This window comes from Camellia sinensis, chromosome 15 (genome assembly GCF_055761805.1).
Source record: "Camellia sinensis isolate YWXY chromosome 15, ASM5576180v1, whole genome shotgun sequence".
Lineage (NCBI taxonomy): Eukaryota > Viridiplantae > Streptophyta > Magnoliopsida > Ericales > Theaceae > Camellia > Camellia sinensis.
In genome coordinates this window covers 71,113,290-71,130,250 of record NC_138975.1, presented here as the reverse complement: position 1 = coordinate 71,130,250, position 16,961 = coordinate 71,113,290, and the positions used below count along the sequence as shown (strand labels likewise).

Here is a 16,961-nt window from a genome sequence, read left to right as displayed (position 1 = left end):
GTAACGAGTTCTGAAGGCAGTTTTTTCGATTCTTTCTATTTTGACTTTTAGCTGATGATAGCCAGAACGCAAGTCGATTTTGGAAAATACTTGGGCGCTTTGAAGTTGATCGAACAAGTCATCGATACGCGGCAGAGGATATCGATTCTTGATGGTGACCTTGTTTAACTCCTGGTAATCGATGCATAATCTCATCGTGCCATCCTTTTTCTATACGAACAATACTGGAGCTCCCCAGGGTGAGGTACTAGGTCGAATGAAACCTTTGTCCAGCAGTTCCTGGAGTTGAGTCTTCAGCTCTTTCAATTCTGTCATCGACATACGATAAAGAGCTTTTGATATTGGTTGTGTGCCAGGTTGGGTTTCAATGGTGAATTCGATCTCCCGATCAACCGGAATACCGGGTAGATCTTCAAGAAAAACATCCGGAAATTCTCGAACCACGGGGATTGCATCAACGGTGGGGGCCTCTTTTTGTGTATCAATCACATAACAAATATAACTATCACATCCCTTTCTTAGAAGTCGTTGGGTTGTCATGGAGGATATAATACAGGGAGGGTTAGAAACTCCAGCCCCATCAAAGACAAGTTCGGGTTGGTTTGGTAACCTGAGGGAGACCTTTTTGGCTTTACAATCAATAGAGGTGTGGTTGGCAGCCAGCCAATCCATACCTAAGATCACATCAAAGTTCTCAATGCAGAGGGGAATCAAGTCTACTTATAAGTTTTTGCCTTTTAAGAGTATAGCATAAGATCTATACATATCAGTACTACAGGCAGACTTATCGGAAGGAAAAGACACAGACAATATATATCCTAATGGTTCGAGTGTTAATACCAACTTGGCAGCAAAGTGTGGTGCAACACAAGAATGAGTTGACCCAGAGTCAATGAGGACATGAGCTAAATGACCATAGATAGAAAGTATACCTGACACAACATTTTCGGTAACTTCTGGTTTTCCAAGTACTAAGGCGAAAGCCCGCCCTTGACGTTTTTGGTCATTCCTCTCTCCTCTAGGTCCTGCGGGTTTCCTGACTGGGCCAGAGGGGTTGACTGTAGGATTAGTCAGTTTTGGACAATCCTTCAGTAAGTGGCCAACTTGACTGCATTTAAAACATGCTCCCGTGTCTCGATGGCATTGTCTCCAATGAGCCTTCCCACAAGTGGGACAAATTGGAACAGTGCCACCTCAGGGGTTGGTAGGACCTTGATGGCCTGAGCTGGTTGTGCCCATATTCACCTTTTTAGGAGGCGCAACACCGGGTCTTTTTTTGTCTCTTTCCTAGAATCGCTTCTTGTGGCTTGGTTCCCCGGAACGTGAGGCTTTAATCCCCTTTTCTGCAATGTACGCCCGGTCTACCACTTTTGCATAGGTTAGCAGTCTTAAGACCTCCAGCCTGTCTTTAATTTCAGCATCCAATCCTGTTTCAAATTTTTTTACCTTTCGAGTTTTGGTGGGGATGATGTATGTTGCAAACCTAGCGAGTTGAGTGAACTTGCTCTCGTATTCGGCCACCATCATGGTTTCTTGCTTTAGATGTATGAATTCAGATGCCTTCTATTCCCGCAAAGAATCTGGGAAGTATTTTTCGTAGAATACTTCCAAGAATCTTGCCTAAGTCGTAATTTTTTCTTTGGCTAGAGTGAGAAGCCACCATTCCTGTGCATTGTCTTTGAAAGTAAAAGTGGCGAAAGTTACCTTTTGTCTTTCGGTGCAGGGTAAGACGCAAAAAATCTTTTCCATGTCTTTAGCCCAAGCGTCTGCTACCATTGGGTTTTGGCCGTCGGTAAATGTGGTGGGTTTCAGATCCTGGAACTATTTTATGGTAACTGACTCTTTTCGCCGTTCCGGCATCCCATTGTTGATGTTGGTCTGCAAGTCTTGCAGAAAGTTAGTAACCACTCTTTTCATTATTCTTTCCATCGATTCAGTGCCACTGACTGATGACTCACTTCCGTTACCATTATTGGCCATTCTACAAAGTAATAAACAAGGCATTACATTCACAACGCAACATATATATAAACATGTCTAGCGCAATCTATATTTATATGAAATGCCAACTTTACATTTTTTTACAATTCATATTACATCAGTCAGAATATGTTAGTGTCCCATCCCTGTGGCAAACAAAAACAAAAAGACAACAAAAAAGGGATTAGAACACATCATAGTCAGCATACAAAAAGATTTTCCTCTACCCAAATCTAGAGTGGTGGGTCAAATGGGCCGAAAAACCATGGGAAATAGTGCTGCATAAAAAGCTCAAATTCCCACCCCAACTGGACTACACCAAAACACATCCATGCTACTTGGACTGTGAAAATGGGGATGGATTGTATGTATCCCAAAAATGCTCTGTTGATAATCTAGCTGGGTGTCTCAATATATGACAGGTCATTATTAAAGTCAACATTTTGAATATTAATTATCTCTAGCGGGTTAGGGACTGTGGTGAAAATATAATCCTCAGGGTACACGTTCCCCTTTCTAGTCACAAACTCTGGGGGTAGAGGACCTATAATATAGTGCGGGCGGTCATGTCCCAAGATAACACCAAGGACACGAGATGGTCCAAGAAAACATCTGTGTGTATCGATAAGGCTTTGCCTCCATAGTAAATGTGGGACATCGGTAGGATCAGCCTGGATATAAACCGGCCAACCCATCAACCGGCCAAGGCCTGGGTGCAGTCCTCTGATTATGTCCTCTGAATCTCCCCAACCCTCAGGTGAGGCGAGGGGGGGTGTTCGGCTAAAATCTCGTCTAAATTAATGGCCTGGAGCTCATGACATTCCTATAACACCAGAATAAATGTGAGATTTTACACAAAAGAACTAATGTTGCAAGTAAATATTTATTATTATTTTATTTTATTATGTTTATCTATCTATATAGTTTTATTTATAGATTTATTTATAACTTTTTGAACTTTCTGATCAAATTAAAATAGCCCCCCTCCCTTTTTTTTGAACCATTGCTTTGATACCACATTTGTCACGACCCAACCCAAGGGGCTTAGGGTTGGAATCGCAACTTACTAACTTATTCTATTCGTAGCAAATTAAACTGCGTAAGCGGAAAAAAAAATAATTAAACAAGAAATTACTCCATTTTACTATTTTAATAAGAGAAAATACATTTATAGGACCTTTATTATTTTATTATTCAGTGACCAGCCCCGAGTAGAACAAAAGGGAGCAAAAATATAAAAAAAAGGAAGAAAGATAAAAAAAAAGTGGTTCAACATCAATCCACGTGCGGGTTCCATTTGGTGAGGTTATGGGTTTCCCCTACATCTCGTCACTTGAAAGGATAACAGCTATAAGCACACACCAGAGTAAGAAATATTATGCCAAGAGTATAGGGAATACAAAATAACCATGGATAGTTAGTTAAGCCAAAACATTTACATAACTCAATTTAGTAAATAAATCATTTAAGTGGCAGAAACTGAAATACAGAAATTATGTAAATAACTAATCATAACCACGATACAGAACAGAACAGAACAGAACATAGGTCACAGAAGTGACAATCAGAACAGAGGTCAATGGATCCATGACAAACAGAGGACCACAAAGTGACCAAACAAAGACCAATGGTTATTTAAGTCCCCCAAGGCGTGGGACTCCTGTAGTGGTATTTACAAAACATAATTATTTATAAGATTATAATCAAATATTCTTTAAAATTTAAATAAACATATTCATGAGTTTCATTTAAACAAATAGAGTTTAGAAATTAATCCACGTAACTAAAATATTTCTAAAACATAACTTGAATTAATATAACTTATAAAATATAACTTATATAAAATAAATTTTAATATGTCAAAACATACATAAAATATATTATAGTAATTCAAGGTATAATATAACTCACCTTAAAATTGAGTCTTATTATTTCCTTTCAATTTTTCTTATCTTTTCGAAACTGCTATTCCTCTTTTCGGTCTCTCTTTATTTCAGTCTTCTATATTTTCCTCATTCCTTTTCCTCTAATGCAGTCCCCCCCCCCCCCACCACACACACACACACACACACACACACACACACACACACACACACACTTCTTACAAACCAATGATGCCTACACAGAGTGATTCATGCTTCACACTTCTTACAAACCAATGATGCCTACATAGAGTGATTCATGCTTCCTAAAGCTAGATGATACAGGTGGCAATTAACTATCTCTCCTAAAAGATTATAATCTATTAATTAATGACGAAAACTGATTGGCCTTATCTCATATGAGCTTATTAATATTACTATTTATTTATTATCTTTAATTTTAATTTGGCCCAACTAGTATTATAGTTTTGTATTTATGTTAATTTAGTCTCAAATAATAATTCCTAATTAATCTCATATTTGATAACCCAATGCCAAATTAGATTTATATATTTATTTAATAATATATCATCACATACAACCATAATTATATTTAACTATAAATATTTATGTGATATTTAATTCGTTTAATTATAGGGAGCTTTTTTGATAAATCCATTTTCTAAGAGCTTTATTCCATCCAACCCATATTCTTTTTGACTATTCCATTAGGTCCAATTTGAGATAAGAAGACCAAAATACCCTTTTCATCTACTTATGTTCCATTTAGTTCACATTATTTTCTTATATTTCAATAAGTCCTATGGGTGACATAATTACCAAAATACCCTTAATGTGAATGTTCACACCGTCAACGTAAATGTTCATATCGTCAATGTGTAGGGGCCCGGCCCATGTCGATCCTCGTGGGTGCCCGGAAAAATTCGAGTCGGGCCGGGCCGGCCCACAGGCCAAAAAAATAGGCCCGGCTCGGCCTGTTGATAATATGAATATTTACATTGACAAGTTAACATTCACATTGATAGGAGTGTAAAATTGGCCTGCGGCCCGTGGGCGGCCCGAAACCAGCCCGCCGCCCGGGGCGGGCCCGGACCGGCCCGTTCACAATGTGAATATTCACATTGACATATTAACATTAACAATAACATTGACAAGAGTGTAAAATTGGCCCATGACCCGTGGGCAGCCCGAAGCCCGGCCCCGGGTCGGGGCGGGCCCGGCCCGGCCCGGCCTGTTGACAATGTGAATATTCACATTGATATGTTAACATTCACATTGATAGGAGCGTAAAATTAGCCCGCGGCATGTGGCCGGCCCGAAACCCGCCCGCGACTCGTGGGCTGCCCTGGGCAGGCCCGGCCCGACCCGTTGATAATGTGAATATTCACATTGACATGTTAACATTCACATTGATAAGAGTATAAAATTAGCCCGCGCCCCGTGGGTGCTCGAAACTAGCCCACGGCCCGTGGGCAGCCCGGGATGGGCTCGGCCCGGCCTGTTGACAATGTGAATATTCACATTGACATGTTAACATTCACATTAATAAGAGTGTAAAATTGACTCGCGTCCCATGGGCGGCACGAAGCCCGTGGACGGCGCGGGGCGAGCCCGGTCCGGCCTGTTGACAATGTGAATATTCACATTGACATATTAACATTCACATTGATAGGAGTGTAAAATTGGCCCGTGGCCCGTGGGCGGCCCGAAACCCGCCCGCTGCCTAGGGCGGGCTCGGCCCGGCTCGTTGACAATGTGAATATTCACATTGACATATTAACATTAACATTGATAAGAGTGTAAAATTGACTCGCGTCCCACGGGCGGCCTGAAGCCCGTGGGCAGCCCGGGTTTGGGTCCGGGCCTACCCCGGGCCGCGGGCGAGCTTCGGGCGGCGGACAAATTTTACACTCCTATCAATGTTAATGGTAACATGTCAATGTGAATATTCATATTGTCACGGGTCGGGCCAAGCTCGCCTCGGGCTGCGATCAGGCTTCGAGCCGCCCACCGGCTGCGGGCCAATTTTACACTCCTATCAATGTGAATGTTAACATGTCAATGTGAATATTCACATTGCCAACGAGCCGGGCTCGCCCCGGCCTTAGGTCAGGCTTCGGGCTGCACACGGGTCACGGGCCAATTGTACACACTTATCAATGTGAATGTTAACATGTCAATGTGAATATTCACATTGTCAACAGGCCGTGCCCGCCCCCCCGGGCCATCCACGGGCCGTGGGCAGGTTTCGGGCAGCCACGGGGCGCAGGCTAATTTTACACTCCTATCAATGTGCATGTTAACATGTCAATATGAATATTTACATTGTCACGAGTCGGGCCAAGCCCGTCTCGGGCTGCGGTCAGGCTTCGGGCCGCCCACGGGCTGTGTGCCAATTTTACACTCTTATCAATGTGAATGTTAACATGTCAATGTGAATATTCACATTGTCAACAGGCCGGGCTGGGTCGGGCCCGCTCCGGGCAGCGGGCGGGCTTTTGGCCGTCCATGGGCCGCGGGCCAATTTTATATTCTTATCAATGTGAATGTTAACATGTCAATGTGAATATTCACATTGTCAACGGGCCGGACCGGGCCCGCCCCGGGCCGCCCATGGGCCGCGGGCGGGTTTCGCGCCACCACGGGACGGGGGCCAATTTTACACTCCTATTAATGTGAATGTTAACATGTCAATGTGAATATTCACATTGACAACGGGCCGGGCCGGGCCCGCCCCGGGCCGCGGGCGGGCTTTTGGCCGCCCATGAGTCGCGCCCCAATTTTATACTCTTATCAATGCGAATGTTAACATGTCAATGTGAATATTCACATTGTCAATGGGCCGGACCGGGCCCGCCCCGGGCCGCTCATGGACCGCGGGCGAGTTTCGCGCCGTCACGGGACGGGGGCCAATTTTACACTCCTATTAATGTGAATGTTAACATGTCAATGTGAATATTCACATTGTCAACGGGCCGGGCCGGGCCGGGTCGGGCCCGCCCTGGGCTGCTGTCCAGTTTTATACTCTTATCAATGTGAATGTTAACATGTCAATGTGAACATTCACATTGTCAACAGGCCAGGCCGGGCCCGCCCACGAGCCGTGGGCGGGTTTTGGGCAGCCATGAGGCGCGGGCTAATTTTATACTCCTATCAATGTGAATGTTAACATGTCAATGTGAATATTCACGTTGTCAACGGGCCGGGCCGGGCCCGCCCCGGGCCGCGGGCGGGCTTTTGGCCGCCCATGGGCCGCGACCCAATTTTATGCTCTTATCAATGTGAATGTTAACATGTCAATGTGAATATTCACATTGTCGACGGGCCGGACCGGGACCGCCCCGGGCCGACCATGGGTCGCGGGCGGGTTTCGCGCCGCCACAGGACGAGGGTCAATTTTACACTTCTATTAATGTGAATGTTAATATGTCAATGTGAATATTCACATTGTCAACGGCCCGGGCCCGCCTCGGCTTGCGGCCGGGTTTCGGGCCGCCCACGGGCCAATTTTACATTCCTACTAATGTGAATTTTAAAATATGAATGTTCACATCATTAAATTGCTAATCGTTCAAAAAATATTTATAAGGGTATCAAAATTAAATATAAGGGCATAAGTGTCCAAGAAAATAGTGTAAATCAAGAAAATGGACTTTATGGAATAAAACTATACATACATGGGACTAAATGGGTTAAAAAATTCCTTCATGGACTTCTTGGGTTAAAACACTTCTAAATTGGACTTATCAATAAAAATCCCTTAATTATATTTATACATGCTAATCTTTTCACATTAATTAGTGATTAACTTAGCCCTAAATAAATTTCCACATCACATATTTGATAACCACAATGACAAATTAATTTACACAACACGTATAGCTTATTTATTTTATTACTTCCATTATTATTATTTATATTATTATTATTAAATTTTACTTTATCGCATACAATCACAAAATTAATTCTTTTATTTACTATTATAGATTATTATTATTTTTTTATTATTAATAATCGTGGTTGGTTGTGGTATTAATTAAATATTTTGGGGTGTCACCATCTAACCTATATTATACGATTGGCACAGATAACTTATTTTATGAAGAATTTATTTCAAACTTTAGGATAAATTATACTTTTAATCCTTATACTTTGATTCAAATTGAATAATTTTGTTCCTATCCTTTACATCCAGTGGCGTAACTAGAAATTTCAATCAATGATGTCATTTAACAAGTCATCATTAATGTTATTATTTTGTAATTTTAGTTATACAAAACCTATTAATAATATTAGCATTCACATAATACTTGTAAATCACATATATATTTTCAATTAAATTGAAAAAAAAATTCAAATTACTAGATTAAAAAACAAATCCTAATATTAAAAAAAATAAATTATGAGAATAAACACTACAGTGGTTGTTAGAGAACTAAATTGTCGTGACTTGACGGAGAACAAATTGTTAGAATTATTCGAGGATAAACGCAACATAACTAATTGTTAGAATTATTTGAGACATCCAACATAAAATCAATTGGTTATGTGTGGAGTAGCCTTTAAATTATATAATTCGAACTTGGGTGATTTCGAGAAGATGTGGATGAATCAAACTTGGATAATTTAGAGATGTGATGTGGGACAAATCTCAAATAAATAGGCAAACAAATCAACAAATAAGCGGTACAAAGACAAACAAAATATATTGCATTATGACACTAATTGGCCATAAATGGAGTAGTTGCTAGATTATATGAACTCAACTTGAGGGGTTTACAAAAATGATATGGAATAAGTCTTAACATAAACAAATTATGAATTTATTTATAGAAGATTAAAAATTCAACATCAGGCTTGATTTTTGTTTTTAACTCCATTGGGGTCAATTTGTAAACTTTCAAAACTTAGTGTGTGTGTCAATTTCCAACCACACTGCCAACTTAGTATTCAGCTGGAGAGCACTGGCATAATAGATGGCGCCTGATTGACCTGCAACAGAAAGAGAAGATCCGGCCGTGGTTCGTCCACCCGGGGGCACTCTGACGATCAAGTCAGCTATCTCTCAAAGATAAATCAAGTGCTTAACTCACTATTCAGAATACAAATTGCGTACTTTAGACCCATGGGGGTGCCTCTCTTTTATAGCCACCACTTACCTAATCCCAATAGAAGCCTTGCTTCAATGGACTTTGGATTACTGCTAATCTTAGACTCCTAGTAGGATTGGGATAAACTCTCTAAGAGTCTTATCTTTATCCAAACTAAAGTCTTCTCCCATTCTAGGACTCTTGTCCCTTATCCGCTTATCTCGGATTCCGATATCTTCGGAGATAACCTCAGCCTAGCCGAGATCACCTCGGCGTCGTGACCAGGACGCGTGGCACCTCGGTTGACATATCGGCGTCACCTTGGCCACGTGTTGGTACTCAGAAAATGTATCCCCACAACTGCCCCCTAGGTTCTATTACCTCGGCACTCTGAGGTGATGGAACCTATATCAAAACTTCCTTCCAGTACGTCGGCTTAAAATTTCTCTAGCCAAAATCATTATAAAGGCCGACATGTCTTTTTAAAGAACAAGAATTCCAAGAGCTCCTTCACGCGTATGAGCTGTCATGCATAATAACTCAACCGTTTAGGACATGTGTCTACCCCTTACTAGATCGTATCTGTTACGTGCCTGTAAATCGAATGTTTCTCGCGTGCGCCGTCTGACGCATACGTTCTTTTAAGCACATTAATAGCCTCTTTGCCGCCGTTTTTGCGTTCTGATCAAAATCAATTTCTCTCTCTTTGTCTCTTCACTTTTGTATTTTCATTTTCAAGGTCTCAACTCTCTCTCCCTCTAGCTTCCTTCTTCAAAATACACTATTGTTGCTCCCGCGAAGCTTTCTGCAACTACTTCCGTTCACTCCCTTCCGGCAAGGGTTTTTGCTAATCTTTTCCATTGCTGCCGTTAGTCTGACTTCGGCGATCTCAACACCGGCTTCACTTTTTCTGGTAAGCCACTGTTCCTCCTGGTTTTATCTCTTGTTGCTCTTCCTGAAGTTCCGCTTCATCACTTGTTGCCATTGTTGTTTTGTTCAAGTATTCAATTTATGAATCATGTATCTGAGTATGTTTATTGCATGACTTTGCTTTTGCCCATGTCTTGAATACACATACTGCTCACAATCTTCTTGCACTTTTGCCACTGTTCTTGGCCTTATACCCTTGCACTAATTCTGGCACAATGTTCTTGATAGTTCATCACTGTTCTTGATTCTGAAACACATTCTTGCTTTTCTATTTTCTGTGATTTTGCCAGATTCGTGCCTTCAATCTTCGTTTCCCTAGATCTAGGTTTTGGGATTTGTTTGTAGAACCCACGAATCTTAGGAAAAACTGAAACGATTCCCCATAGATTCTGTGTATTTTGGGGTTTTAGCCGAGGTCCGTTAAATCCTCCAAAACACTCTCATCTGAAATCTAACTCCTCTAGCTAAGCAGATATCATGGGTATGTGGAAGCATAGGGTAGACACCCCGACCAAATTAGAGCACTTTAGGCGAGAGTTTGACATCCCGGCTGACGTCCATTTGAGGTTGGTTGGGGAGGATGACTCTATCATGCCCACAGCTGATTCTATGCCTTTCCCTGTTGTGGCCTTTATTGAGTGTGATCTTAGGCTTCCATTCAACATCCTTTTTCGAGAGGTCCTCCACTACTATAAGTTGAACCCGATGCAACTCGCCATCAATTCCTATCGAGTCATCAATGGCATAATAGCCTTAGCCTGACAAGAGAATGCTGGGGTTACCTTAGCCGACATCCAGTACTGTTATACTATGCGCGGCCTTTCACTGAAAGAGAAAGGTTATATCTATTACCTCAAGCCGAGGTCCACAAAGTATAAAATCATGGCCAACCTCCCAGAATCTAACAAGGGAGCTGGGGATAATTACTTCATTACCTCGTGGAACTGGGAGTTCGCTCCAGACGAGGACCTCCACCTCTACCCTCTTCCTCGAGCAGTTTTTGTAGAGGGTAATGGTAAGAGCCTAGTGTTTACACTTACTTGTTTTCTAAAGTCTCCAATACTTTGATCTAATGTCTGCGCTATTCTTTTTTGGCAGTTCTTTCTCAGCCGCCAAAGGGCTTCCGCCAATCTTTCTTTCCCAGCAAAGACTTAAGAAAACAATTGGATCTGCCAGTCCACAAGAGAAGAGCCCCTTTGGCACTCAATTTCATTCCTACGTACAAGTCTTCTCTTCCCGACGCTCCGAAGAAGAAGAAGAAGAGTCTGTCTCCTCCTTCCGCCACAACTCCTCAAGATGCCTTCACATCTCGACCAGATCAAGGATCGACTTCTGATCCAGTGGAACAGCCGTCAACTTTGGCTCCATATCTGATCCCAATATCCCAGTGCAAACACCGGCAACGAACTGTTTTTTCTGTCGAGATGGGCCGCCAGAAAGCAGTTGCTAAATATCTTTTAGCCAGCATTTCCTCTACCGTAGACGCCCAACCTGCGCAATCTCAGGCAAAGCCAAAGCAAAAAAAGATAAAGAAGGCTCAGCCAAAGGCAACGTTAACTCAGATTGACACTGAGGATACCTTGCCAATTTCGAAATTGGCTTCAAGCGAGAAAACCACTCCCATCTCCGAGAAGAGGTCAGCCGAGGCCCAACCTTCTGAGTCTATCAAATCAAAGAAGCCAAGGTCATCCGCTGCAGCCACCTCGGGGTCTCTACAGCATGATTCCCCCTAGGCCCCCCAAATAACACTAGAAGACAAGTCAGTGGTGGCTGGCAATAGTGCCGATGATGTTAACGTTGGCGTCGCTCTTAGTATCGCTCTGCTGCTTCCTGGCAATCTCGACCGAAACGCTGAGATGAGCGAGTATGAAAATTTTGCTCTGATGCTCCAGTGCTCTGTTCAAGGAAGTCTTCACACTTGGTGTCTTTCTTTTCTTCTTTATACTTAGAAAATTTTTCTAACAACTTTTTCTTTGTCTATTTTCTTCAGGGAATCCAGTACGCCCACTCCTTCTCAATGCAATCTTTTGAGACAAGGAAGGCGCTTGCCGACAAGACTAGGGAGGCCGCTGGTCTGCAAAAGACCAACAAAAACTTGCAATAAAAAATGAAGACTTTGGTAAATTAGGCCGAGGCTGCTGTCAAAGCCAAAGACGTGGCCGAGGAAAATGCAGAGGCTGCTGATGCCATAAAGAAGGTTCTTGAGGCCCAGAGAAAAGAGGCCGAGGAAAAGGCGGCCGAGGTCTAGAAAGAGCTGCAAGATGCCTTGGCCACGAAGGACGCTGAGTTCAAGGCCACCGATTAGAAGGGATACAATGAGGGGGTGGCCGATGTCACGACAAATTATGAGAAACAGGTAAAGCAGGTATGCAACAAGGGTTTCACCCTTGATTGGATGACCTTGCTAAAAAAGCTTGAAATCCCCGATGACTCCCTCCTCAGGAATACCGACGTCCTTCCTCTGCCATTCCCCTCCAACTCCAATCTAGTCTGAAGACGATTCTGAGTTTGAGGAGGAGGCTTTGGTGAGGAAGTCAAAGGAACCTGCTGGGGCCAAGTCCCCTACTCCAATTGAGCAAGTCCTGGACTTGACTCAAGATGAGGAGGGTGAGGAGGTTCTCAAGGATGCTCCTCCTGAGAAGGCATCATCGGACGTCCCTCTTGCCGACAAGAGCCTCGATCAAACCCTTCAAGAGATAGATGCCAAGCTCGCGGCTGAGAAGGACGCTGAGATGTCTTCTCAACAGTCTTCTGAATTCCAGACCCATCCTCCTCAAGACGCAGAAGAGTCTTAGTTTGGATGTTTTTCTTTTGCTTCTCTACTTTGCACTTTGGTTTTCTAAACAATGTAAGCTCTTCACATGGCCGATGTGCCTTCTTATAAATACAACTTCTTTGTTTTGTTTGCATATTTGTCTTCCCTTTAATGCTCTTGTATGATTCCATACTTAGAATATTTTGCATATCTTCAATACACACTTTATCTGTGTAGTTTTCTCGGGGTGAAACACTTTGGCCATACCCAATAACAGTTTACATCGGCAAATACATAAGTACTCAGTTCAGCACAACCTTGGCTGTAATTTGTAAATTTTTCACAAATTTCAACAAATGTTGGACATAACCTCAGTTTAACTTTAACTTGTAAATTTTTCACAAATTTCAACAAGTGTTAAACATGATCTTGGCCTAACTTCAACTTGTAAATTTTTAACAAATTTCAACAAGAGTTAGACATAACCTCAGTTTAACTTCAACTTGTAAATTTTTCACAAATTTCAACAAGTGTTAAACATGATCTCGGCTTAACTTCAACTTGTAAATTTTTAACAAATTTCAACAAGTGTTAGACATAACCTCAGTTTAATTTCAACTTGTAAATTTTTCACAAATTTCAACAAGTGTTAAACATGATCTCGGCCTAACTTCAACTTGTAAATTTTTCACAAATTTCAACAAGTGTTAGACATAACCTCAGTTTAACTTCAACTTGTAAATTTTTCACAAATTTCAACAAGTGTTAAACATGATCTCGGCCTAACTTCAACTTGTAAATTTTTCACAAATTTCAACAATTGTTAGACATAACCTCAGTTTAACTTCAACTTGTAAATTTTTCACAAATTTCAACAAGTGTTAACCTAATTTTAGCTTGTATATTCTATCTTTCTAGGAATCATTTTCCAATTATTTGCTCCCTAATGTGAACTTAAGTTCCACTTGGGTTCTCATTATGCATGCATTCCAGGAACATCGGCAAGTATCGTATAATTGTAAGAAGTCAAGCTAAAACTTTATTTATTTACTTTGGCAAATAACAAAGAACAAAAAAGTCTAATGATAGAAAAATTTTAAATTGCAAGGATTCCAAGGTCTTGGCAACTCTTTGCCTTCATTATCTTCAAGCCGATATGCCCTATTGCCTAATACCGAAGTGATTCTGTAGGGTCCCTCCCAATTTGGGCCAAGCTTACCCTCTCTGGATCCTTTTTGTTGCCGACGACTTTTCTCAAGACCTTGGGTTAACCTTCTTATTATAAGCCCTGGCAAGCTGCTGCTGGTATGCTGCCAGCTGAATTGCAGCTCTCTCCCTTCTTTCTTCTAGTAGATCCAGATCTCGGGCTAATAATACATCATTGGTCCCATTCTCTACTCCTTGGGTTCTGATCCTTGAGATGCCGACCTCCAGAGGAATGATTGCTTCTGTGCCATAAGCCATGGCAAATGGGGATTTCCCAGTTGATCTTCTCGGCGTAGTCCGATATGCCCAGAGTACACTTGGCAGTTCATCCACCCACTTTCCTTTCGCTACCTGCAGCCTCTTTTTTATCCCATCCAGGATAACTTTGTTGGATGCTTCTACTTGTCCATTGCTTTGAGAAAAGTTTGGGGTTGAAAAATAATTTTTGATCTTGAATTTTGCATAAAAGCTCTTGATTAGCTTACTGTCAAATTGTGTTCCATTGTCAGCAACTATTGCTCTTGGAATCCCAAATTTGGTGATGATGTTCCTCCATATGAAGTTCTTCCCGTCCACATCTCAGATCTTGGCTAGGGGCTCAGCTTCTATCCACTTGGTGAAGTAATTTGTTGCTACTAGCAGGTACTTCCTTTGTCCAGTTGCTTGGGGCAGTTGCCTAACGAGATCCATGCCCCATTGGGCAAACGGCCAAGGACTGGATACTGGGTTCAGGTCTGCTGCTGGTTGGTGAATCAGTGGCGCAAACCTTTGGCACTTTTCACACTTCTTGACATAGGCCTCTGCATCCTTTTGCATGTAGGGCCACCAATATCCCTGGGTGATGGCCCTATGAGCTAGTGATCTGCCCTCAGCGTGGCTTCCACAAATTTCTTCATGTATTTCATATAAAAAATCTTCAACTTGTGAAGGATGTACACACCTCAAAAGGGGTCCAGTGAAGGATCTTCTGTAGAGATGTCCTTCCACTGTCAGACTGTATCTTGCCGACTTCAATCTGATCTTGTGTGCCTCTTTGTGATCATCTGGCAAGTTTTCTTCTTTCAGGAATGCTACTATTGCATCCATCCAGCTTGGTCCTATGTCCACACATATTACTTCATGCTCTGTGGTTAGTGGTTCGATGCTCGGGCCCGACAAGTAGTCGACCATTATCGTCCTTGCTTTTCCAAGTTGTATTGCACTAGCCAGGTTGGCCAGTGCATCGGCGTGACTGTTATCATCTCGGCTAACCTGATGTAGTCGGCAATTCTGAAATAAGGCCACCAACATGTTGACCTCTTTTGCATAGGCCGACAGTCTCTCATCTCTGGCTGCAAACTTGCTTGTCGTCTGGTTGACTATGAGCTGGGAGTCACAGAAGACTATTACCTTATCTGCTTCTGATGCTACTGCCAGCTTCAATCCTGCAATCAATGCTTCATACTCTGCTTCATTATTTGAGGCCTTGAACCCCAAATGAATAGACTGTTCTAATATTTGTCCATCCGGAGATACTAGTACTACTCCTGCCCTCGCTCTTTGTTGGTTTGAACTCCCATCGATGAATAGTCGGAATGAGTCGCCGATGTAGATGCTGCAGGGTCTGAGTTTTTCTTCTTTCCTTTGTTCTGTCGCCTTCGGCTGGGCTCCTCCTTGCTTGGTATGACATCGTTCACCTCGGCTCATCGGAGATCGATGTATGATGGATTCTGGTGTGAACTCGGCCACGAAGTCGGCCAAAACTTGGCCTTTGATTGCTGTTCTGGGTCTGAACTCCAGGTCGTACTGGCCCAAGGCCACTGCCCATCTGGCTATTCTCCCTGTCAGGTCTCCCTGCTGCAGCAGGGACTTCAATGGATGTTCAGTGAGCACCACAATTTTATGGGCTTGAAAGTAATGGTTCAGCTTCTTTGAAGCCATTACTAAGGCCAGCGCCAATTTCTCTAGGGGTAAATACCTAGTCTCTGCATCAGCTAGGGTTTTGCTTACATAGTAAATAGCCTTTTGTTCCCCTTTTTCTTCTCGAATTACCACTGCACTTACCGCATGTTCTGAAACTGCCAGGTACAGGAACAGCTCCTCTCCAGGTTCTGGATTTGAAAGAACTGGAGCTGTGGTCAGATATTTCTTTAAGTCGGCCAAGGCGGCTTCGCACTCCTCGGTCCATAAGAAGTCTGTGGCTTTCTTCACTAAGTTGAAGGAAGGTTTGCACTTATCTGAGCTTCTGCTTATGAACCTATTCAGGGCTGCGTCCCTTTCAGTCAGCATTTGTACCTGTTTTGCTGACGTCGGGCTCTTCAACTCCAGGATGGCCTTGATCTGATCTAGGCTGGCCTCAATGCCCCTTCTGGTCACCAAGTACCCTAAGAAGTTACCAGATCCAACTCCAAATGCACACTTCGATGCATTGAGTCGGAGCCGATATGTTTTAAGGATTTCAAATACTGCATTTAGGTCGGCCAGATGACCTTCAGGTTCCTTGGTCTTCACGACCATGTCGTCGATGTAAACTTCCACCGTTCGGCCAATCAAGTGTCTGAACATCTTGGTTACCAATCTTTGGTAAGTTGCTCTTGCATTTTTCAACCCAAAAGGCATCACTTTGTAGCAATACAGCTCTTTTGGGGTGATGAACGCAGTCTTCTCTTCATCTGGGGGGTACATGGCTATCTGGTGGTACCCCTTGTAGGCATCCAAGACGCTCATCCTTCCATGCCTTGATGTGGCATCCACCAGCTGGTCAATCTTGGGTGAAGGAAAACTGTCTTTGGGACAGGCCTAGTTTAGGCTGGTGAAGTCCACGCAGACCCTCCATTTTCTATTCTTTTTCATCACCACTACTGTGTTTGATAGCTATGTCGGATAGTTTACCTCTCGAATAGCCCTGGCCTCCAGAAGTCTGTCTACTTCTTTCTCCACTGCTTCGACGTACATCAATGTCGATCTTTTTGCTCGTTGGATTACAGGTTTGGCCGACCTGTCAACGTTCAGTTTATGGCAAGTGACCTCGGGGTCAATGCCAGGCATTTCGTAAGGCGTCCAGGCAAACACTTCAATGTTTGCTCACAGGAAAGCCTCCAACTCTTTTTCTTCTTCTTCAGCTAAGCCCGAGTCGAG

General features: G+C 42.7%; 1 protein-coding gene across 1 annotated transcript; it reads right to left on the bottom strand.

Moving 5' to 3' along the window:
* Positions 1–210: 210 nt before the first annotated feature.
* LOC145813051 (uncharacterized) lies at positions 211–672 on the bottom strand. Its single transcript, XM_082908313.1, has one exon. It carries the CDS (start codon positions 670–672, stop codon positions 211–213), a length of 462 nt encoding a protein of 153 aa, XP_082764439.1.
* Positions 673–16,961: the final 16,289 nt, after the last annotated feature.